The sequence below is a fragment of the Balaenoptera ricei genome, chromosome 11, assembly GCF_028023285.1.
Source record: "Balaenoptera ricei isolate mBalRic1 chromosome 11, mBalRic1.hap2, whole genome shotgun sequence".
In the NCBI taxonomy this organism is placed as follows: Eukaryota; Metazoa; Chordata; class Mammalia; order Artiodactyla; family Balaenopteridae; genus Balaenoptera; species Balaenoptera ricei.
Genome location: NC_082649.1, coordinates 69226167 through 69250574, shown reverse-complemented (window position 1 = coordinate 69250574; position 24408 = coordinate 69226167). Strand labels below are relative to the sequence as shown.

General features: G+C 41.5%; 1 protein-coding gene across 5 annotated transcripts in view; it reads right to left on the bottom strand.

Annotated features, from left to right (window-relative positions):
* DOCK3 (dedicator of cytokinesis 3) overlaps positions 1 to 11928 on the bottom strand; it is a 384123-nt gene extending 372195 nt beyond the window's left edge. For all 5 annotated transcript variants that reach the window (XM_059939761.1, XM_059939763.1, XM_059939762.1 and 2 more), the window contains exon 1: positions 11860 to 11928. In XM_059939761.1, coding sequence (XP_059795744.1) covers positions 11860 to 11896 — 37 coding nt within the window. In that variant the 5' untranslated portion in view covers positions 11897 to 11928. The remainder of the gene's footprint in view (positions 1 to 11859) is intronic.
* Positions 11929 to 24408: the final 12480 nt, after the last annotated feature.

Here is a 24408-nt window from a genome sequence, read left to right as displayed (position 1 = left end):
ATACATACAATGGAATATTTCTCCAACAAAAATATACAGATAGCCAATAAGCACATGAAAAGATGCTCAACATCACTAATCACTAGGGAAATGCAAATCAAAACCACAGTGAGACACCACTTCACACCCACTAGGATGGCTATTATCAAAAAATAAGAAGTGTTGGCGAGGATGTGGGACTCTCACAAGTTGGTGGTGGTAATGTAAAATTGTACAACTGGTGTGGAAAAAGGTGATTTCTCAAAAAGTTAAACATGAATTACCATTTGATCCAGCAATTCCAATGCTAGGTATACACCAAGAGATCCGAAAACAGGGACTCTAACAGATACTTGCACACTAATATTCATAGCAGCTTAATTCATAAGAGCCAAAAGGTGGAAACTACCTGAGTGTACAACAACAGATGAATGGATAAATAAATGTGATATATACTCACACAATGGGATATTATTCAGACATAAAAAGGAATTAAATTTTGATGCCTGCTACAACATGGACGAACCCTGAAAATGTTATGCTAAGTAAAATAAGCCGAATACAAAAAGACAAATATTGTATGATTCCATTTATATGAGATATCTAGAATAATCAAATTCATAGAGACAGAAAGTAGAATAGAGGTTACCTGGAGCTGGAGGGAGAGGTACAGAGTTTTTGTTTGGGATGATAAAAAAAGAGCTCTGGAAATAAATAGTAGTGATAGTTATACACCAATTTGAATGTATTTAATGCCACTAAATTGTACACTTAATCTGGGTAAATTGTAAATATCAGGGTGAAGAATTAACCAATTAAAACAGTTCATTACTCTACATGGTCTAACTAACACAGAAACCTGCTATGGTTTCTGAGAAAGCAAATCAATAAAAACAATGAGTGCTTTGTGGGACAACCACAGTCTCATTATCTACAATCATACACCATTGTCTTATCAGAGCTTAAATATTTCAGTATGTTTAAATGTATCAAAAGTTTTTCTTTTCAAACAGTTCCTTCCCTCCATCCATAATGGTCCAAGCACCCCTAAGTGCTTCTTCCCTTTCCCATACCAAAAAGCAAAACAAATCCCCCTCCCCCTTCCTGGCTTTCTTCATGATAAGAAGATGGCTGCAGCAGTACCAGACATCATACCTACATGCAGCCACCCAGAGGGGAAACTGCTCTGCATGGAGCAAATCTGCATTAGGCTCTATCACTCCCAGAGCACTGCCTCTGTTCCAAAGCCAGGCATTCCTACAGAGCCCAGCCCTGGCCATGAGTCAGAAAGTTCTTTTAATAGGTCTAAGTTTTTCATAAAGGCACTGAATTTCACTCCAATAGAAAGGAAAGGAGCCACTTTAGTTTTTCATAGAGTTGATTACCCAGTTTCCCTTGAACAAGTTCAATTCGGGTCTAGCTTGGAAAGGTATGGCTGGGGAAAGAAGCAAACAGCAAAGAGTGGCTGGCAAATAGGAAAAGGAAACGAATGATACTGGAAGTAGCTACAGAGAACAGAAATGTACAGAGATAGAAAGAATACCAAAACAAAACAAAAATACCATTTCAAGTCACTGATAGTGAGTCGAAGAGTCTCACATATCCCCCCTCCCCGACCACCACCACCACCACCAAATTCCCAGAGAGCATCACAGCCAGATGAGAAAAGGAACAAACAAACAAGAGAACCACTAACTGGAATTAGTGATCTTCCCAGGGATTTCAGTGAGGAAGCAAACAAGTATCACTGTATTAAAGTCATAATCACTTATTTGTATTAACAATATCAAATAGTCAGAAAGTTCAATTAAACAAATGATGCCCAAGAAGTTGAAATGGTAGTACAGGATACTTTACTTTTGTAATGCCTGAGAATTTATTCCTCTTAAGCATGTATCAATTTTGAAATTTTTGAAGATGCAAATTTGTGGAGAAAATAATGCCCTATACTGACAAGGGTGCAGAGAAACAAGTACCCTCACTGTCCTGGCAATAGTTAATTCCTAACGACCAACTGCTCAGAAGTAGGAGATTAGGTAAATTATAGTACCTAATATAGTACCTAATGGAACAGCAGTCATTAAAACAATGACATTCCAGACATAAGAAAATGTTCATAGTATAACAGATTTAAAATAAAAGACTGTTGGGACTTCCCTAGTGGTCCAGTGGTTAAGACTCCATGCTTCCACTGCAAGGGGCGTGGTTTTGATCCCTGGTCAGGGAACTAAGATCCCACATGCTGCATGGCCAATAAATAAATTACTTGAGTTTTAAAAGTAAAATAAAATAAAATACTGAATGACAATATAAACAGTATAGTCCTAAATTTATTTTAAATGCCTGCATCAGAAAAAAAGACTGGAAAGATATGCCAGTGTGTTGAGAGGGGTTATGTCTGGGTAACAAAAATAAGATATCACCCTTATTTTCTTTTTTGTGTATTTTTCTATAGTTACTGACATGTCTATAATGAATATATATCTTATGTAATCAGAGGGGAAATGTTACACAGAAAAAGCTCAAATGTATTCAATATTGAATTCAGTACAGGGAAGAATGGAACATATTATCTTTTACTATAAAAAAATCCAACAAAAAAATATTTTCTTGGTGCTTTTAAAGGTTTAACCTTGAGTTCTATGGAAAAGTCACTCATCCAAAATACGGCTTCCCCAAAGGTGTCAAACGAAAGAGGTACTGTTGGGGTAAATTCAAGCGGCATCCCAATTACCTGCTACAAATTTCCTGAATCACTGTTGTGATAACTGTGAAACTCTAGGTGAGATGGATTCATACTGGAATCCTAAGGCTCCCACCGAAAATCAGTCATCTCAACTCAGCCACAGGCAGTAAACCTTCCTAACAGACTCAAGAAAGAGAAAGGCTGAGGAAAAAAAAGTGTATTCATGATGTCACAGATTTCTAACAACTAAATATTATTAGACTTACAGCCTGCCTTTTAAAATACTATCAGGGGGACTTCCCTGGTGGTCCAGTGGTTAAGACTCCGCGATCCCAACGCAGGGGGCCCAGGTTCAATCCCTGGTCGGGGAAGTAAGATCCCACATGCTGCAACTAAACCCGCGTGCTGCAACTAGAGAAGCCCATGCGCCGCAACAAAGGCCCAGTGCAGCCTAAATAAATAAATAAATAAATTTAAAAAAATAAAATACTATCAGGATTAACAAAGCAAAATAAAACTTTTCACTAGGTTGGACTCCTAATTAAGCATTTATTGATCCCTCACTATGTGCTAGGTCCTGGGGTTACAAACACGAAGACAAAATTCCTTGTCCTCGAGAAGCTCAATCCCCTGAGGCAAAGACATGCAATTAAGCATGATCTAAAGGGGTAAGTGCCATACTAGAGGTTGGTACCAACTGCTGTAGGAGCAAGAAGCAATGCTTCTTATTGGGCAGAGCTGGGGAAGGCATCAAAGAGAAGATGACATTTCAGCTTTTTTTTTTTTTTTTTAATTTTTATTTATTTATGGCTGTGTTGGGTCTTTGTTTCTGTGCGAGGGCTTTCTCCAGTTGTGGCAAGCAGGGGCCACTCTTCATCGCGGTGCGCAGGCCTCTTACTATCGCGCCTCTCTTGTTGCAGAGCACAGGCTCCAGACGCGCAGGCTCAGTAATTGTGGCTCACGGGCCCAGTTGCTCCGCGGCATGTGGGATCTTCCCAGACCAGGGCTCGAACCCATGTCCCCTGCATTGGCAGGCAGATTCTCAACCACTGCGCCACCAGGGAAGCCCCCGACATTTCAGCTTTTTAAGGTGGCATTTCCCAGGCAGAGAAAGGTAGTCATTGCATTCCTGTCATATTATAACAACCAAGCAAAGCGACAAAGGTAGGAGAGTTTTAGGCTTGTCTGGAAAAGGGTGAGTTGTCCAGCATATCTAAAGTGTAGGGAATGTGGAAAGAACATCAGAAACAAAACTCAAGAAAAGTTTCGTGCCACCCTTCCTCCTATACATGAAGATGAAAATGGACTTCAGATCTTTTTAATGCTAATATATCTTTATCACTCCCCACACTTAAAAGTAAGGCCACACAGACTTCAGCAGCATCCTTCCTCCTTGGCCATAGACCACAGTCTGGTCAGGAACACATCCTAACCCCAAACACTATCAGGTTCACAAAGGTGGCACAGCTGGCACTGTCATGAAGCATTCAGTAAGTCATCCTGATAATTTGCATTCAAAACACAACATAATAAAATCTACTCCTTTATAAACTGGACACTTCCCTCTAGGTAATGAAATTTTTTTCCTATTCTGTTCAACATTTTTATCAGCCACTTGGAAAAGGACAGAAGACAGGTTTATCAACTGTGTAGGTGAAACTTCAAGGAAAAGATAATAATATGTGGGATGACAAACTCAAGCTACAAAAAAGACTTGACAAGTTGTATTAATGAGCCAAATACAGAGAGCCCACCCCCCATTTAGGACCAACAGTGGCAAGCCAAATATGCTCCCCCTCAATGAAATGTAATGAAAATAAATGTAAAATCTTTTTTAAATGAAACTAAAATTTTACATTTATGTTTATTATCAATAGCACACATTCAGGATGGAGATCTAGCTTTACTTCAGTTAATATGAAATAAAATCTAGAGTTTAGCTGTTACAAAACCAGTATGAGTAATTAGTGTGAAATGGCAGCTCAAAAGTCTCCGAATATCAGGCTTTATACCACATTAACAAAAAATATCCAATTCAATGCTAAAATACATGTATAAAACCTTCTACATGCCTGGTACTGAGTTATGTCTGTCAAGAACACAAAGATACAGTTGACCCTTGAACAACACAGGTTTGAACTATGCAGGTCCATTTATACACAATTTTTTTCAATAAATATAGTACCTGTATTTTCATGTTACAGATCTTTAAATTAACTAAGCATGGGGAAAAGTTTGCATTTAATTAGAGATCACAATATGTGGAATCAAAAGAACTAGGGTTTGAGTTCTGATTCCATCCAAACTGTTTCAGCTTCCTGCCCTTGGGTGAGTCATTTTATCATCTCCTTTGTTTTTGAGGCAGAAATAGCGGAACACAGATTTCTGACTGTGTGAGGGGCTGGCGCTCCAACCCCTGCATTGTTCAAGGGTCAACTGTAAATATGGCACAATCCCTACTTTTTAAGAGTTTATAGCCTAAATCAGAGTTAACCATGGGTCAAAAAATCAATTGAGCTGCCACCAATATTTTTTAATGAAATAGAAATGAATAGAAACATCAGAGTACACTCTACAAAATACTATACCATGAAACTTTTGTTTAACTTTTTCATGTGTGTGTATAGTATAAACATACACACATAAGAGATAATAATTTTAATTGTATTTCTTATTGTAGATCGTAGTCAAAAGTTGGAAGGACATTAATCTAATGGAAGAGGATAGAATAAATATACCACTGTAAAATATAAAGTATCATAGAATAAAATCTATCTGGTTGGAGAAAGAAAGGGGTATGGTCAAGGGTCTAGAAAAAGATTTACAAAGACAGTAATACATGATAGAAGCCTTAACAGATAGGAAAGAATCTGAGAGATGAAGATGGGGCGGGGGGAGGCACCCCACAGAGAAAGAATATGAACAGAGACATGATGCAGCAAATAACAAGAAGTGTTTAATAGATGGCAAACAGTCCTGGTACACGGCAGCACTGGTATAATTAAGTCCAGACAGAAGGACTTGCGGAAAGTTCAGCTTGGCTAAAGTGTAAAATACAAGCAAGTCAGCAGATGAGGCTGAAAATGCAAATTTGAGCCATAACATGCAAGTGCTGGGCACACAGTAAACACTTAATGAATGTTAGCTATTCCACTGGCCTTACTTAGCTCTGGAGCCTTAAACCATATTATCTCTAAGATCCCTTACAATACTAAAATTTTATGAATTACTGAAGGGCTATGATGGAAGTTATTTATATGTAAACACAGAACACAAACTTATAAGAAATTACAAGGAGTCTATTCAACAAGGAAGAATGTTCTCATCACAGCTGTCTAACAGTAAAATGGGCTGTCTCAAAAAGTGGTGAGGGCACTGTCACTAGACGTATTTGAAGAAAGGTCAAAGTATGATACTAAGTCTGTAATATAAAGTTCTGCGTTTATCATACATTAATTCTTCCATCAATTTTTGTTCTCATTCATCAATCAACAAGAGCTCATGAATGAGTTCTAAAGAGAGAGGGAGAAACAGATGGAAGCAGGAGGTTGAGATTTTATTCCATTGTAGATAAGTAGAAAAACAGGAAGTTTCTGAACGACATTTCCCAACATAGTAATTATCCTTACTAGAGTATCCTAATGTGTGATATAGCAAGTCAACTGTAGTTACTTGGGCCACAGTTAAAATAATTTGGCAACGTACTTATGAAAAAAATTTTAAAGTTCCCAGAACCTTTATGTGGAAAAAAAATCTTGCTTTTCTATACAAAATCTATCAAGAGGGGGTATACAAGAGTCTTTAGAGCATAATCATAATAAACAGATGTGTTCATTATGGTAAAAGTACAACATTGGAATAAAGCCCTAATATAGCATATCCAATAATGCTTACACATTGGAAATAAATTCAGATCATTCTTATCTTCAAGAATAAAGACACAAGAATTCAAAAAAAAATCATAATACAAACTATTAAAAATTGAAATTCAGCACCAATGTAAAAGTATAGTATGAATATAAAGCACTTTCAACCTCAATGACCATTCTTTTGAGACATCATGCTTCAGAATGTGTCTAAAAATGATAGAAAAGGGTGTCATGTTTACAATTAAGCTTTATGTTTCTAAAGCATATTCTCTCATAACACTGCATGATAAAATTAACCATAACATTTGAATAGTCTATAGAATATTGCTGCATATTGACTTTCCTGTTAAAATACTGATCATTTCCTGCTGATTATTTCCTGCTTGCTTTACAGAATGGCAGATCAAAACAAAGCCATCTCGGTTTAAGAAGGCACTCAATAAATGTTTGCTGAAATCAACTTCTTTCTTCCCTACTAACAACGTCTTTAAAAGAGGGCAAAAGAACCCAACATACTCCTCAAGGCTGTTAAAAACCTGCCTTATGAATTGTCATGCCTTGAATCTGTACTCATCAGCAATGCAAATCATATATTCAGAAGCAGAACGATAAACACTATGTAGTCTTATAAAAATGTTTAATATAGAAATAAAATTCCTTAAATATAACTATTCAATTTAAATTTGAAGTCTGTTAAAAAGGCCTTATTTTTTGAGCCAGAGACATACACTGCCGACAAATTCTTTTCAGAGGCAACATGGTGTAATGAAAGCAGCTGTGTATTAGAATCCCAAAGTCCTAGGTTGAAATCTCAAATCGGCACTTAGTTGGCTTAAGTATCTTAGATCAGTCACTTAATTTCTTTCAGTTAAAGTTTCTTTGTCATCTGTTTTAAAAAAAAAAAAAAAAAAAAGGAGCTTTATGGTGTAAAGCTCAAGCAGAATCATGATGTGGAAGTTCCCTGTAAACACTAAACCCCTGATCATAAAACGTCAAGCACATCCTCACTTTTCAGGGCAAAATAAAGTCCTGGGTTTATGACGTCTTCTCTACCCCTAGTGGATGCCTTTACCTCTGAGAGATAAAGATATAGGGCCTTTTCCAAGGCTTCAAAGGCTGGGATTTCCTTACAGAGCAAGTAACTAAAGAGCCCACTGCCCTCGCACTATTTCACTGAGGTGTAGCCCATTTACCAACAGATTTAGTGAAATATTGTGAACACTGGTTCTTTCAGATGTGGTTTCATGGACCTATTCCCTTCCCACCTTCATATGCCTCTGCACCACAGGATCATTAGAAGTTAAATTTCTTTTAAGGATTCAGGGCTTTTTTTAAGTGTTGTTTGGGTTTTTTTTTTCCTATCTGGGGAAAATCAAGCAGAAGGAAATCAGGTAAAAGTAAGGCAGAAAATATGCATTGTTTTTAAATTAGAAAAAAAATAAATATGACATTACAAAACTAAAATAGAAGGTAATCTGGTTGGTAATGAGGAAATTTTTTCATGGTCTGCTAAGTGGGGATTAGAAAAAAATAAGCAATAAATGCTCTGAATTATTACAAAATTTACCGCAGGAGAGCAGAATAAACAAGATGACATTATGAAGCAGCTTTCACTGCTAAGATGCCAAACTAATACACATGTACTCAAATCTCTGCTGCTATTCTATTCTAGGAATTTAATTACAAACTCTTGTTTCATTTGTTGGTGGTGTTTACTGCTGCTGCTGTTAGAGGATGGGAAAAGTATTTCCTTGGTCTTCAGTTTCTATATTTGGTAGTTTGGGTGCAGTCAATATGGGAAAAGACAGGTGTTTCACAAAAATGGTTGGATTTTTCTCACCTAATTCACTCTAGAATAGGAAGCTTCTTGAAAAGGTAAAATAAAGAATGGTAAGATGCAGGACTTTCCAAGCATTTATGGCAACAGAAAGAAAAGCAGAGAATCTCTAAGAGGAAGAGACATAAGGAGCCAGAACACAGGCTAAAAGGGTTCAGTAAAGAACAGCTCCTTGTGATACTAGAGAAGTACAGTAAGAGAGTCAAGTATATGGCAAAATATTGCCCATTGCCAAGAAGAAAATTAAGGGGAATATTTAATTGTTAAAGGACAAAAAAGGATTAACAACCTCTGAGATCCAATTTCATCATCTGTGTAATGAAGATAACAACATTAAGACTGCTCTGGGGATCTACATGGTATAACATAAGTGAGAATCCCCAGCACACTGACTGGTCCATCATTGATCTTCAAAAAAGGGTAGTTTCCTCCCTTCCCTCTAAACTCAATCACAGAATATTACAATGGAAAGGGAAGCTCAGATATTGCCTAGTCCTAAGCAAATAAATCAAATAATTTGTAAGCGTTATAACTTGTACAGAATTTTTATATCATAAAAAATTTTAAAGGCATTAAGATATTACTACATGATCTCAAAAACCTTACCAATGTCAAATACAGATGAACAGCTGCACTGGGAAAAACTCCTTTGCACTGCTGCAACAGGGGACTCCTTCCCTCACCAACATCCAAGCAATTTACACAAATTGGTGGGAAAAAGATATGTTTTCCCTCCTTGCTGTAAGGATTATGGGTTAGCAAGCAGAGATAGAAATCTGTGCTCCATGCTGCTCATAAAAATCAAAGTTGAAATCTGAAATATTTTCTCATAGGAATAATGATAATGTTTAGATTTTCTTTTTTTATTTATTTTTATTTATTTATTTATTTATTTTATCTTTGGCCATGTTGGGTCTTCATTGCTGCATGTGGGCTTTTCTCTAGTTGCAGCGAGTGGGGGCTATTCTTCGTTGCAGCGCACAGGTTTCTCATTGCAGTGGCTTCTCTTGTTGTGGAACACAGGCTCTAGGCGTGCAGGCTTCAGTAGTTGTGGCACGCGGGCTCAGCAGTTGTGGCTCACGGGCTCTAGAGCGCAGGCTCAGTAGTTGTGGCACATGGGCTTAGTTGCTCTGTGGCATGTGGGATCTTCCCAGACCAGGGCTCGAACCCGTGTCCCCTGCATTGGCAGGCGGATTCTTAACCACTGCACCACCAGAGAAGTCCAATGTTTAGATTTTCAAGCTAACAATTAAACAATGCAGCTAACATACCATTTTTAATTGACTATTTTTCTCTTTGTAAGTACAATATTTAGGCTCTTTATAGACTGAACTGGCTTTTATGGAAAGGCCTCGGAGTGTAACCCTGAAATACTTATGGAAAAAACATATTCTGAGTGTGAACAATCTACACAAGAACTTTTAGACCATAGCTGAGGAAGGGATAGTAGAAGAAAGCTGTGAGAGAAGATGATGGAGACTTTCTTTGTTTGGCAGAAAGGGCAAATAAATTACACTAAATCACAGCTGCTAATGTTTTCAGAATAACTGTCTCTCTCATTTAACAAGCATTTAAGTCCTACCCTGTGCCCAATGCTGTACCCCTCCACAGGAAAAAATTTTTGTAAAGCTAAACCCACAGTCCAAGGAATGCAAAAATTTCCTTCCATCTTCCTGAGTAAATCACACACCAAATCCTAGTGCTTTGAGATTCACATATGCCTATCTTGATTACCCTGCATTGCCTCCATCTCAGAACCAACACATCTGAGGAAATGCCTAGTGTTGTTATTACTCTAAGTACTGTACTAAGGGGAAAAGGAGAAATTAACATTTATTAAGCATTTGGTATGCTCTCATTTGATTTTCACAACCCTGTAGGTAAATATTATCCCCAATTTACACATTAAGAAAATGATGTTAAATAACTTGCCCACAACACCAGTGAAGAGAAGCCAGGACTAAGAAATCTGCCAATTCCACTACTCATAGGTTCCAACCCGGCAGGAAAGAAATTATCACAATTAAACTGCCACTGGACAGTTGACCACTTTCACATCAATTATTTGTTATTCGAGTTAAGCAGGTCTGAGAGCAAGTTACGGAAAAGATAAACCATCAACTCTTCACATCACAAAATGTATTTAGTATTTAGGGAATGCTCTAAGAGAAAGGATAAAATGTTCCCAGAGGTGAATCCCGGCTTTTCACATCATTTCCCAATCCCATTTCAACAGAGACTCTAGCACTAGGGCTCCTTTTATCACTTCCATCCTAGCCTATATCATTATGCCCTTAGAGCATAGCTAATTAAAAACTTCAGAAAGTTACCTTTCAAAACAAGATTTTCTACCAGCACAGATCTCTCTGCAGGTCCTTAAATTTAAATACATTCAGTTCCCACATAATTTGCCTGATGGTATTCCTAAACGTTTGTTACCACTGACAGTTTAAAAGTTATTTTGTAGTGAACTGTGAACTAAACCTTGACTGAGCTGCAGTAAACATGGGAAACAAAAGCCTATGTTTAGACAGATTTCCCCATCTAAAATTTTCCATTAAAACTTAGGTGGAAAAAAAACCTGTACACGCATTTTTCTATCTGTTTCTAACTGAATGACAGGTGACTTACAATAATGCAGTGTGGCTGAACTCCTCTCTCATGTAATCACCACAAAACACTAACACCATAAAAGTAAAACTAATATTCAATCCCTTAAATTATTGAATATGCTTTTTAAAGAAGTTGAGTACTATAAGAATTATTTAGCTTCTGGAGTTTAACACTTGTAACAGATAAAAAGAGGATTCTAAGAGGAATAATGGTCTCATCTAAAAACGGGTTCGTTTGTTTCTTAACAAAACCGTGACTGTAATATACACTAAACATTGGGACATGTGCAAAAACACTTCCTATTTTAAGTAATAATTATTTATAATATTGAAGGCAAAACAAACTAAAACGGATCAAACATTTCCAGTCAAATGTCTGCAAAATTCTGAACTGGGAAAATGATGTCAACGTATTTTATCCCTTTTTTTTTTCTAAGGCTCCACTCCAAAAATAAAGAGTCAGCGGGCTTATCAACTCAGGTGCAGAAACTCACTAAAATTGAGGTTTGAGAAAGGAGAAAACAGGTTCCCAGGATTTGGCTTCTTGGGTGAAACTGCCCTGTGCCCCACACCAAAAACCTCGGGGAGCCGCTGGGGCCCTGCCCACCCCTCCCTCCGGCCGCATCTGCCGAGGCCGCGCTGCCAGCGCCCCCTGCCGCCCTCCCCGCGCCCAGGGACCCGCTCCCACCCCCGCGCCTCGCGCCCGCGCCGCCCCCACCCCGCACACACCCCGCGCACACCCCGCGCCGAGGCCGCGCAGCCTGCGGGCAGCGGCGGGAGGCGCGCGGGCGCGAATCGAGGCGGGGCTGGCGCGAGGCCGAGAGCAAGGGCGCGTCCCCCGAACGCCCGCCGCGGCCAGGCCGGAGCCTCACCTACCTACGCCGTATTTCTCTTCCTCCGTGGGGGTCCACATGGCCGGGCCGGGCGCGACCCCGCGGGCGCGGCGGCGGCCCGGCGACAGCGCGGCGGGGACGGCCGCGGGCCCGGCTGTGGCGCACCGCGAGGCGAGGCGGGGGCGGTCAGGCGGCGCAGGGCAGTGGGCGGCGCATCCCTCACAGGCCGTCCGGGATGCCACCGCCGCCACGCCCGGACCGCCAGGTTCCGCGGGCGCCCCAGCAAACCCGATCAGCGCGAGCGAGGGTTTGCCACCTGTCAGTCCCTGCCGTTCTCACGCCACCGCTCGTTCCTCACAGCTCCGCTGCTCGGCTCCCGGCGCCGCCGCGATTCGGCTCGCCTCAGCGGGCTCGCAGGACGCCCGCGCATGCGCCGCTTCCAGGCGCGCGGGGGCTCGCGCTGCCCGGGCTCGCGCCGCCCGAGCCCGCGCGCGAACCCACGTGCCGCCACCGCCGCGCGGCAGCGGAGGGAAATCCACGAGAGGCGATTGAATGGCCCCGCCGGGGTCAGGACTGGCTCTTAGGCCCAAGGCCCCGGGCGGCAGCAAGCGCTGGAGGAGGCGGGGCTGGGCAGGTGGGAGGCCCTCGGACCCCTGGGCTTCGGCGTCCAGTGCCTCCTGCCAGGCACGCCGAGATCCCTGCGAGATCCGCCGGTCGGAGACGGGAGAGCAGGGAAAGGAGGGAAGGATACAGTTTTAAGACCCATCCAGGTGTCATCCACGGCGCTGTCACGACCCCATCCCTGGAAAGGTCCCAGGAGCCACCCTGAGCAGCGCCCGGGCCCGCAGGGTGGGGTCGCCGCGGGAGAACCAAGTGGGGCATACTCGTGCCCCTCGCTCTTAGGTCTCTGGGACTCCTCCTAGGCCGAAGCCGCTAGCGCCTCCTTGGTTCTTGTTTCGACGAGTTGGCCTGCGTAGTAAATGTTTGGGGCCAGAACAATCACTGCAGGCTTCCTAGTAAGGAAGCAGTTGCTCATTGGGTTGGGGGAAGGGGGAGTAGGCGGCGGGAAGGAGGTGCTGTTCCTGCCCTGGGCACCGCCTCTGCTGCTCCTAGGTCTCTGCCTTACAGGCCATCCTGAGCTTCCGGTTCGGTCCCAAAACTTTTCTCCTTCCTCTCCTCCTTAAGAATCCATTCACTCTTAGGCCTGCAAATATCACCTTGTGACCCTAGGTCAACCGCTCAAAGACCAGGAAAGTCCTGGCAACTGCAGGACTTCTCCTTTCCACCTACATCTGGATTGCATGGTGTTCCTAGCCCTAATACCAGAAGATCTGTACAATTCTGTCACCAGCACTACCAAGTCAAAATCCTGGTGTCATCCCTCACTATCAGTTTTGGACACCCCCACTCTACAAAGCCCAGCTCAAGGCCTCACCTCCAGAAAACCTTCCCTGATCCTGCAGCTAGCATACTGGATCCTTCTTTTGCCTGGGATTCAAGCTGTGTGCCTTTGTGCCTTATTTTTCCTATAAGACTGTCAGCTCCAAAAGGCAAGCTCCAGGCTAAAGTCACCTTTCTGGTCCATCATGATGCAGCCCAGCACCTGACACACACTTGTTGAATAGGAAGCAAGACTAATACAAGAATATCTTGGTAATCAACAGATCTTGTTGATTCTTCATTCACAATATTCTTTATGACTGGTAACTCCTCCCAGGCCTGATTGTGTTCACCTGGATTATTGCCACAGACTCCTGACCTATAGACTCCTCCTCCCACCAGTGAAGGCTGCCCACTCCTGCCCCTGGAACATGTTCCGTAAATGACTGAGTTTCTCAATAGCTAGATATATATATTTTTTGATCCAAGAACATAATAAAAGACATATCCTTATTTATGTAGCTGACTATTCCAGGAAGATAGACCCCTGCCCAATGGCCACCATGGAATGTTTACCGCAGAATGAAGCCACATTCCCACAAAGTTTTCTCCAGGGAGCTATCCAGCAAGAGATGCCAAGTTATACAGACCTTCTGAACAACCTTTTTTTTAAAAAGGAAATTGATTTTTTTTTAACATCTTTATTGGAGTATAACTGCTTTACAATGGTGTGTTAGTTTCTGCTTTATAACAAAGTGATTCAGTTACACATATACATATGTTCCCATATCTCTTCCCTCTTGCGTCTCCCTCCCTCCCACCCTCCCTATCCCACCCCTCTAGGTGGTCACAAAGCACCGAACTGATCTCCCTGTGCTATGTGGCTGCTTCCCACTACCTATCTATTTTACGTTTGGTAGTGTATATATGTCCATGCCACTCTCTCACTTTGTCCCAGCTTACCCTTCCCCCTCCCCATATCCTCAAGTCCATTCTCTAGTAAGTCTGTATCTTTATTCCCATCTTGCCCCTAGGTTCTTCATGACCATTTTTTTTTTCTTAGATTCCATATATATGTGTTAGCATACGGTATTTGTTTTTCTCTTTCTGACTTACTTCACTCTGTATGACAGACTCTAGGTCCATCCACCTCACTACAAATAACTCAATTTCGTTTCTTTTTATGGCTGAGTAATATTCCATTGTATATATGTGCCACATCTTCTTTGTCCATTCATCTGTCAATGGACACTTAGGTTGCTTCCATGTCCTGGCTATTGTAAATAGAGCTGCAATGAACATTTTGGTACATGACTCTTTTTGAACTATGGTTTTCTCAGGGTATATGCCCAGTAGTGGGATTGCTGGGTCATATGGTAGTTCTATTTTTAGTTTTTTAAGGAACCTCCATACTGTTCTCCATAGTGGCTGTATCAATTTACATTCCCACCAACAGTGCAAGAGGGTTCCCTTTCCTCCACACCCTCTCCAGCATTTATTGTTTGTATATTTTTGGATGATGGCCATTCTGACCGGTGTGAGATGATATCTCATTGTAGTTTTGATCTGCATTTCTCTAATGATTAATGATGTTGAGCATACTTTCATGTGTTTGTTGGCAATCTGTAGATCTTCTTTGGAGAAATGTCTATTTAGGTCTTCTGCCCATTTTTGGATTGGGTTGTTTGTTTTTTTGATATTGAGCTGCATGAGCTGCTTGTAAATTTTGGAGATTAATCCTTTGTCAGTTGCTTCATTTGCAAATATTTTCTCCCATTCTGAGGGTTGTCTTTTCGTCTTGTTTATGGTTTCCTTTGCTGTGCAAAAGCTTTTAAGTTTCATTAGGTCCCATTTGTTTATTTTTGTTTTTATTTCCATTTCTCTAGGAGGTGGGTCAAAAAGGATCTTGCTGTGATTTATGTCATAGAGTGTTCTGCCTATGTTTTCCTCTAAGAGTTTGATAGTGTCTGGCCTTACATTTAGGTCTTTAATCCATTTTGAGTTTATTTTTGTGTATGGTGTTAGGGAGTGCTCTAATTTCATTCTTTTACATTTACCTGTCCAGTTTTCCCAGCACAACTTATTGAAGAGGCTGTCTTTTCTCCATTGTATATTCTTGCCTCCTTTATCAAAGATAAGGTGACCATATGTGCGTGGGTTTACCTCTGGGCTTTCTATCCTGTTCCATTGATCTATATTTCTGTTTTTGTGCCAGTACCATACTGTCTTGATTACTGTAGCTTTGTAGTATAGTCTGAAGTCAGGGAGTCTGATTCCTCCAGCTTCGTTTTTCTTTCTCAAGATTGCTTTGGCTATTCGGGGTCTTTTGTGTTTACATACAAATTGTGAAATTTTTTGTTCTAGTTCTGTGAAAAATGCCAGTGGTAGTTTGATAGGGATTGCATTGAATCTGTAGATTGCTTTGGGTAGTAGAGTCATTTTCACAATGTTGATTCTCCCAATCCAAGAACATGGTCTATCTCTCCATCAGTTTGTATCATCTTTAATTTCTTTCATCAGTGTCTTATAGTTTTCTGCATACAGGTCTTTTGTCTCACTAGGTAGGTTTATTCCTAGGTATTTTATTCTTTTTGTTGTGATGGTAAATGGGAGTGTTTTCTTAATTTCACTTTCAGATTTTTCATCATTAGTGTATAAGAATGCTAGAGATTTCTGTGCATTAATTTTGTATCCTGCTTCTTTACCAAATTCATTGATTAGCTCTAGTAGTTTTCTGGTAGCATCTTTAGGATTCTCTATGTATAGTATCATGTCATCTGCAAACAGTGACAGTTTTACTTCTTCTTTTCCAATTTGGATTCCTTTTATTTCTTTTTCTTCTCTGATTGCTGTGGCTAAAACTTCCAAAACTATGTTGAATAATAGTGGTGAGAGTGGGCAACCTTGTCTTGTTCCTGATCTTAGTGGAAATGGTTTCAGTTTTTCACCATTGAGGATGATGTTGGCTGTGGGTTTGTCATATATGGCCTTTATTATGTTGAGGAAAGTTCCCTCTATGCCTACTTTCTGGAGGGTTTTTATCATAAATGGGTGTTGAATTTTGTTGAAAGCTTTCTCTGCATCTATTGAGATGATCATACGGTTTTTCTCCTTCAATTTGTTAATATGGTGTATCACGTTGATTGATTTGCATATATTGAAGAATCCTTGCATTCCTGGGATAAACCCCACTTGATCATGGTGTATGATCCTTTTAATGTGTTGCTGGATTCTGTTTGCTAGTATTTTGCTAGATTTTTGCATCTATGTTCATCAGTGATATTGGTCTGTAGTTTTCTTTCTTTGTGACACCTTTGTCTGGTTTTGGTATCAGGGTGATGGTGGCCTCGTAGAATGAGTTTGGGAGTGATCCTCCCTCCGCTATATTTTGGAAGATTTTGAGAAGGATAGGTGTTAGCTTTTCTCTAAATGTTTGATAGAATTCGCCTGTGAAGCCATCTGGTCCTGGGCTTTTGTTTGTTGGAAGATTTTTAATCACAGTTTCAATTTCAGTGCTTGTGATTGGTCTGTTCATATTTTCTATTTCTTCCTGGTTCAGTCTCGGAAGGTTGTGCATTTCTAAGAATTTGTCCATATCTTCCAGGTTGTCCATTTTATTAGCATAGAGTTGCTTGTAGTAATCTCTCACGATCCTTTGTATTTCTGCAGTGTCAGTTGTTACTTCTCTTTTTTCATTTCTAATTCTGTTGATTTGAGTCTTCTCCCTTTTTTTCTTCATGAGTCTGGCTAATGGCTTATCAATTTTGTTTATCTTCTCAAAGAACCAGCTTTTAGTTTTATTGATCTTTGCTATCATTTCCTTCATTTCTTTTTCATTTATTTCTGATCTGATCTTTATGATTTCTTTCCTTCTGCTAACTTTGGGGTTTTTTTGTTCTTCTTTCTCTAATTGCTTTAGGTGTAAGCTTAGGTTGTTTATTTGAGATTTTTCTTGTTTCTTGAGGTAGGATTGTATTGCTATAAACTTCTCTCTTAGAACTGCTTTTGCTGCATCCCATAGGTTTTGGGTCATCGTGTTTTCATTGTCATTTGTTTCTAGGTATTTTTTGATTTCCTCTTTGATTTCTTCAGTGATCTCTTGGTTATTCAGTAGTGTATTGTTTAGCCTCCATGTGTTTGTATTTTTTACAGATTTTTTTCCTGTAATTGATATCTAGTCTCATAGCATTGTGGTCGGAAAAGATACTTGATACGATTTCAATTTTCTTAAATTTACCAAGGCTTGATTTGTGACCCAAGATATGATCTATCCTAGAGAATGTTCCATGAGCACTTGAGAAGAATGTGTATTCTGTTGTTTTTGGATGGAATGTCCTATAAATATCAATTAAGTCCATCTTGTTTAATGTGTCATTTGAAGCTTGTGTTTCCTTATTTATTTTCATTTTGGATGATCTGTCCATTGGTGAAAGTGGGGTGTTAAAGTCCCCTACTATGATTGTTTTACTGTTGATTTTCTCTTTTATGGCTGTTAGTATTTGCCTTATGTATTGAGGTGCTCCTATGTTGGGTGCATAAATATTTACAATTGTTGTATCTTCTTCTTGGATCGATCCCTTGATCATTATGTAGTGTCCTTCTTTGTCTCCTGTAATAGTCTTTTTTTTAAAGTCTATTTTGTCTGATATGAGAATTGCTACTCCAGCTTTCTTTTGATTTCCATTTGCATGGAATATCTTTTTCCATCCCCTCACTTTCAGTCTGTATGTGTCCCTTGGTCTGAAGTGGGTCTCCTGTAGACAGCATATATATGGGTCTTGTTTTTGTATCCATTCAGCCAGTCTATGTCTTTTGGTGGGAGCATTTAATCCATTTACATTTAAGGTAATTATTGATATGTATGTTCCTATTACCATTTTCTTAATTGTTTTGGGTTTGTTATTGTAGGTCTTTTCCTTCTCTTGTGTTTCCTGTCTAGAGAAGTTCCTTTAGCATTTGTTGTAAAGCTGGTTTGGTGGTGCTGAATTCTCTTAGCTTTTGCTTGTCCGTAAAGGTTTTAATTTCTCCATCAAATCTGAATGAGATCCTTACTGGGTAGAGTAATCTTGCTTGTAGGTTTTTCTACTTCATCACTTTAAATATGTCCTGCCACTCCTTTCTGGCTTGCAGAGTTTCTACTGAAAGATCAGCTGTTAACCTTATGGGGATTCCCTTGTGTGTTACTTGTTGTTTTTCCCTTGCTGGTTTTAATATTTTTTCTTTGTATTTAATTTTTGATAGTTTGATTAATATGTGTCTTGGTGTGTTTCTCCTTGGATTTATCCTGTATGGGACTCTCTGTGCTTCCTGGACTTGATTAACAATTTCCTTTCCCATATTAGGGAAGTTTTCAACTATAATCTCTTCAAATATTTTCTCAGTCCCTTTCTTTTTCTCTTCTTCTTCTGGGACCCCTATAATTCGAATGTTGGTGTGTTTAATGTTGTCCCAGAGGTCTCTGAGACTGTCCTCAATTCTTTTCATTCTTTTTTCTTTATTCTGCTCTGCAGTAGTTATTTCCACTATTTTATCTTCCAGGTCACTTATCCGTTCTTCTGTGAACAACCTTTTAAAAGCTCTTATTTTGTCTTCTAGCTCCACTCCATTGACTGATATACATGATGACAATCTCAGAGCCTAAGAACTAGTTTTCCCAAAGTTTACTCTCTTATTCCTTGTCTGAATCCATCTTAGATGATGGCTTCCCCATACAAAGACAATCCCAATTCATGACTGCACACTTCAGCTTAGGGGTGGGAGGGCTTTAATCCCAACTGGCAAAGGGAGAAGAAAGGGTGCCAAGGTGAGAAGGAGAGCATATGATAAATCCCAGACTCCTACAGTCTTGCTGTTTGCACTAAATTTAGAAAGTTGTCTTGAGTTGAAGCAAAAGGGCAAAGCACACGTTGTGGAAAACTGGCCTTCAGCAGGACTATGCACCTGCTCTCCTATACCCACAGCATCTGCTCTGAGCCCTTCCTCAGGCTCTCAGTCCACTCGACTAAGAAGGCTCTCAATCTACCCTCACCCCACACAAACACACCCCTCCCAGCATGTGAAGTGACTTCCAGCTTGCCTCTGAAAATCAGGACCCTCAGTGCCCTGCCCTCCCTTCCTTTCCACCCACTCTTCCATATGTTCTCACCACCACCCCTGTGGCACTCAGGATCCCCAGGAACCCCCTGCACCGCTGTTGCTCCCTGTCCCCCATTTTTACCCTGTTCTGCTCCACAGGATCTTTCTGTGGTCCCAGGTACACCTGTCCCGTTGGTACTCTCATCCCCCATTCCCTCTTTCTCCCTCCTTTCTCTATCTGACTCCAAAGGAGAATTATCCACTCCAGACCCCTTTATTTCGTTTTTCTTTCTTTTTTTATTTTTCTTTTTTTGGGGCTGCATCGGGTCTCAGTTGCAGCACACGGGATCTCTGTTGAGGCATGTGGGATCTTTTGTTGTGGCACGTGGGCTTCTCTAGTTGTGGTGCACTGGCTTCTCTCTAGGTGTGGCGGGCAGGCTCTAGAGCACGCAGGCTCAGTAGTTGTGGCACACGGGCTTTGTTGCCCCAGGCATGTGGGATCTTAGTTCCCTGACCAGGGATCGAACCCACATCCCCTGCATTGGAAGGTGAATTCTTAACCACTGGACCACCAGGGAAGTCCCCAGACCCCTTTATTTCAACACAATTTATTTGGCTCTCAGTCCTCTAAGGTCTGGTTTCTGACCCTGTCACTTCCTGGAAACTGCTCTCCCAGAGCCCCAGGGCCATCCCAGCTCCAGACACAAGCACATGCTATTCCCTGACTTGCTAGGCCTTTGCATACAGTATCCCTCAGCCCTTGTACTCTCCTCTCTTGAAACTCATGGATCCTCCTCACCATCCAAGGGCTGCTTTCCCCAGGAAAGCTTCCCCAACTGCCTCTGGCTGAAGGGGATTTTGCTCTCCCATGAGGGCTTTTCCTATAGCACTTACTCATCCCATCCTCCTCCAAGAGATCAAATATGTCCACCTTGCACATTGACAAACATTTGTTTCCTTCTTCAGTGGTAAAGATTGCTCTTCACTTATTTTTACCCGACACGGAGACTAACATAGTGCCTGCCACCTAACAGGAATTCAGCATATACTCTTGGGTGAATGATCTGCCTGTATGCTTTCTGAGACCATAATGAAATAGGATGGAAAAGAGAACTGCGAAATTTACTTCAGGAAGTCACAAATCTCCAAATTCAGAAACTTGAGTTAATCAGGGTAAATTTCTTTGATATAGGCACATTGGCTTTAATTAAAAATTCATTGAGACATGTTGCTGAGTAGCTATATAAAAGATAAACATGGTGGAGCAATTTATCTAAGAAATAGAGAAGTCTGCAAACATGTCACTATTGCTTTTAGGTTGAACTTATTACCTCAGATAATAAATTGCATCATAATAAACGAGTGAAGAAGGAATCAAGTTTTCAGCAGGATATTGTTTAAGACTGGTGGCTATCAAAATTAGCCCATAACCAAACAGATTTTGTAGTAACATACAAGAAATGTGGACAGCATCATCTTTTTCTCCTAAATGGAACTTAAGTTAATCAACCATTTTTTAACATAAGCAAACTCCATAATGATGACTCCCCCATCACCTTTGGCAATTGAGACTGGCCCTCTACAAAGCTCAATGAGCTACACTTCATATCTTCTCTCCTCGTTTTCTGCTGCCTGGAGAATCAGACAGCAGCATTTAAGGAGTCAGCCGGTCTGATGACTCAGCTCATAAAACAATATGTGGCCACAAAGATGATGTTTATCCAGGATGGAGGCTCTCATGACTGAAGTCAGCAAGCAGTAGGTAAGTGGTACCTGCTGCTCATTCTCCCAAGAGCTTTTGGCCATGGTGCCAGAGCAGCACTCAATTCCCTCTCCCCTCAGTTGATCTCATCTGGTGCTCTGTCCAAGCAGAATGATGGAAAAACTTCAGAGAAATGCAGTGGGTATTGAGGCAAGTCCAAGTGACATGCAGGTGATAGTAGTGACATTCTGCTTTCTCTTCATCAAGAGGTGCTGCATCTAGAGCTTATGCCCATCTGTAGCCCAGGGACAGATGGATAGGTGGCTCACAATACATGTTATCCAGCTCTGCCCTGCTGGGTTCATCTAGGAATGGGTCTGCTTTGGTTAATAAAGCATCTACAGGGCTGGTTTCCTTCATGGCAGAAAGACACCCAAGCTAGTCTCACTTCACCGCCACCTCTTATGTTCCCCCAAAGCAACACTTTTTAGGAAACCTTCTCTCAGGAGGTAACACTGGAATAAAGGGCTAACAGAATAGGTTAACACAGAGATGGCTGACAAAGTTAGGGTCCTTTCAGGTGAAGAGACCTAAGTGACTAAGATACTATTAGTATTTTCCTTTAAATTTTGTTACATCTGAATATCTTTGCAGTGGGGAGGGGATAGGGAAGGCTGTGAAAAAGAGACAGATTAAGCAATGCAATGTTTCATTATTTTCCCTAAAAGACAAACTTTAACCATCTGTTCCTATTTTACCAACCCATTCAAAATATTATTAAAATGCAGATTCCTTGCAGTTAGCCAGGGTCTTTCAAATGAGAAGTGACCAAAGCTTCCCTGATTTCAACCTCTGGAGACTGACATGGCACTTCCGGATGGGCTGTAGCTATAGAGCCCCACCATAGGAAGCACCTCCAGATATGTCACAGGTTCCTCAGCACCTTCTTCCTGCCCACTCAAGACTGTGAGCTACCTGAAAACAGTCTTTTTTTTTTTTTTTTTGGCGTCCTCAGTGCCTTACACACAGGATCTGACACACAGTAGGTAAATATTGCTTGAATGAATGCATTAGTGAATAAGTGTTTTTTCCAGAAATATAAATCTTTGTTCCAATATGGTTTTTGTTTGTTTGTTGTTTTTTTCTGGCGAGGAAAGTAAAAGGAGATAGAATCAAAAACAAGATACCCCCGGGAGGAGGAGCAAGTTGATAGAAGCTTGGCATCACTTAGTTCACCTTTCCCTTTGGGGGGAAATAACTGTGCTCTTGAATTTCTGCACTAAGTCACCAAGGAGGACTTGAAATTAAAAACCTTGGAGAGTAATTAGCAACAAAACGTTCTAATGTCAAGAAGTGAATTTTATGGGACCATATTTGTAATATTAATTGGACTTCTGTGTAGCCAAAGGGTGAAATTATTGCTCCAATACAAATAGGCCCAAAAGAAAAAAACAGCCCACAATAGCACAGATATTGCAAATCAGGACAGAGGTAATTTATCTACATTTAAAAAGCAACCAATTGCAATGCCTTTACCATTTCGCTTGAGTTAAGCACAAAACAGCCCGTTTGGTGTAGCACCACCTACCCCATCTCTGAACTGCTGTGGGGCTGGGGCTAGAAAGGGAACTCAGACTTTGTTCCCACCAGCTCCTCATACGTTTCACCTCGAAGTATGGGAAATTTTAATCATTCATCCACCAAATATTTATTGAGCACCTATTATGGAACAGGTCCAGAGCAGAAGATGTTCAGTCTTTCCCATCACAGAGTTTAACCGTCTAGTTGGGGGGAAGAAACACTGAACCAATTATCGCACAAGCGAGTCTCTAATTAGAGACATAAGTACTAGGACAGAAGAGTACACTTACAAAGGGAGCATCCACCAAGGGAACTGACCTGGTTTGATAAGTCAGGGAAGACTTCCTGGAGGAAATGATGTTTAAACTGGAACTTGACAATGCAGACGAATCAGCCAAGTAAAGTAGGAGAGAATGTGCTCTAGGCAGAGGGAGCAGCATTTGGGGAGATAGGTCAGGCGAGGAAGGAGTTCGATGTCTCTGAAGAATGGAAAGGCCAGTGTGACCAGGATGTGATGAGTGAGCAAGCAAATAAGTGAAGAGTGGGGAGAGATGTGGCTAGAGTGAGAGGCAGGGCCAGGCCTTGGGACCTTGCTGGGTCCCATGACATTTGGGCACCAACCATTGCCAGGCCTTGGGTCAGAAGCAGAGATGAAAGATGTAAGATCCCTCAAGTAGATCCTGGGCTTTTGGGGGGGGAAACCTAGGCAAAGGCCCACCCCCTTGAGCGCTGGGCTCAGAGGCACCACTGTGTATTCCCAATCCTCTGAGTTCCCGACAGAGGATGTGCAGAACCACTCCCCACCCAGGACCACTCCAGGCTTCCCTCTCCTCTTTGAGCCAATCCTTCCTTAATTCTCAAGGTGGCACACCTGAGCGGAGGCTCAGCTCTCATCTCCCAGGCTCAAAGGGGAAGAGTAACTTACCTCCTACAGAGCCACCCCCCCAGAGTCTAGGAGGGGCCCCACAGCTTCAACTGCAACCTCAACAGTTTGCTTGTCCCCCACAGCCCTGCCCATGCCGAGGGTCTAGGGAAAGAACATCACCAAACAGGGGGCTTCCCTGGTGGCGCAGTGGTTGAGAATCTGCCTGCCAATGCAGGGGACACGGGTTCGAGCCCTGGTCTGGGAAGATCCCACATGCCACGGAGCAACTAGGCCCGTGAGCCACAATTACTGAGCCTGCGCATCTGGAGCCTGTGCTCCGCAACAAGAGAGGCTGCGATAATGAGAGGCCTGCGCACCGCGATGAAGAGTGGCCCCCACTTGCCACAACTAGAGAAAGCCCTCACACAGAAACGAAGACCCAACACAGCCATAAATAAATAAATAAATAAAAATTAAACTTTAAAAAGAATATCACCAAACATTCCGAGAAGCAACTGGCCCTGAATCTGATCAGGGACCACTTCTAATCTCTTTCTTGAGGAACATTTAGAAGAGGACGCAAAAACAAAAACAAAAACCCTCTAAAGAACTCTCTCCTGAGAGCACACCTTGAATGAGTACTCAGAACGTGCAAGATCCTGACCCAGGAAGCAGCAGCACCAATACTCACCGTGTTGCCACTGAAGATGAACAACTCTAAGAGATGGAGACTATTTTGTTCTCCAATGAGCACTGAAGGTGATGGATCAGAATTTATCATATGCAGTCATGAATTATGGAATGCTCATGGAATTGACTCGGACCTGGAAACCTGCCATGCCAAGAGCCATGGCAATTTTTCTTGAGAACCTGTCACCAGGTGGCCCCTGACAAATCCACAACCCACACTAAGCCTGCCCCAACCCCAGCCCTAACCCGTCACTCGAGGCTGCTGCCAGCCCTTGAGCTTTTTCAAGTTGTAAGTGACC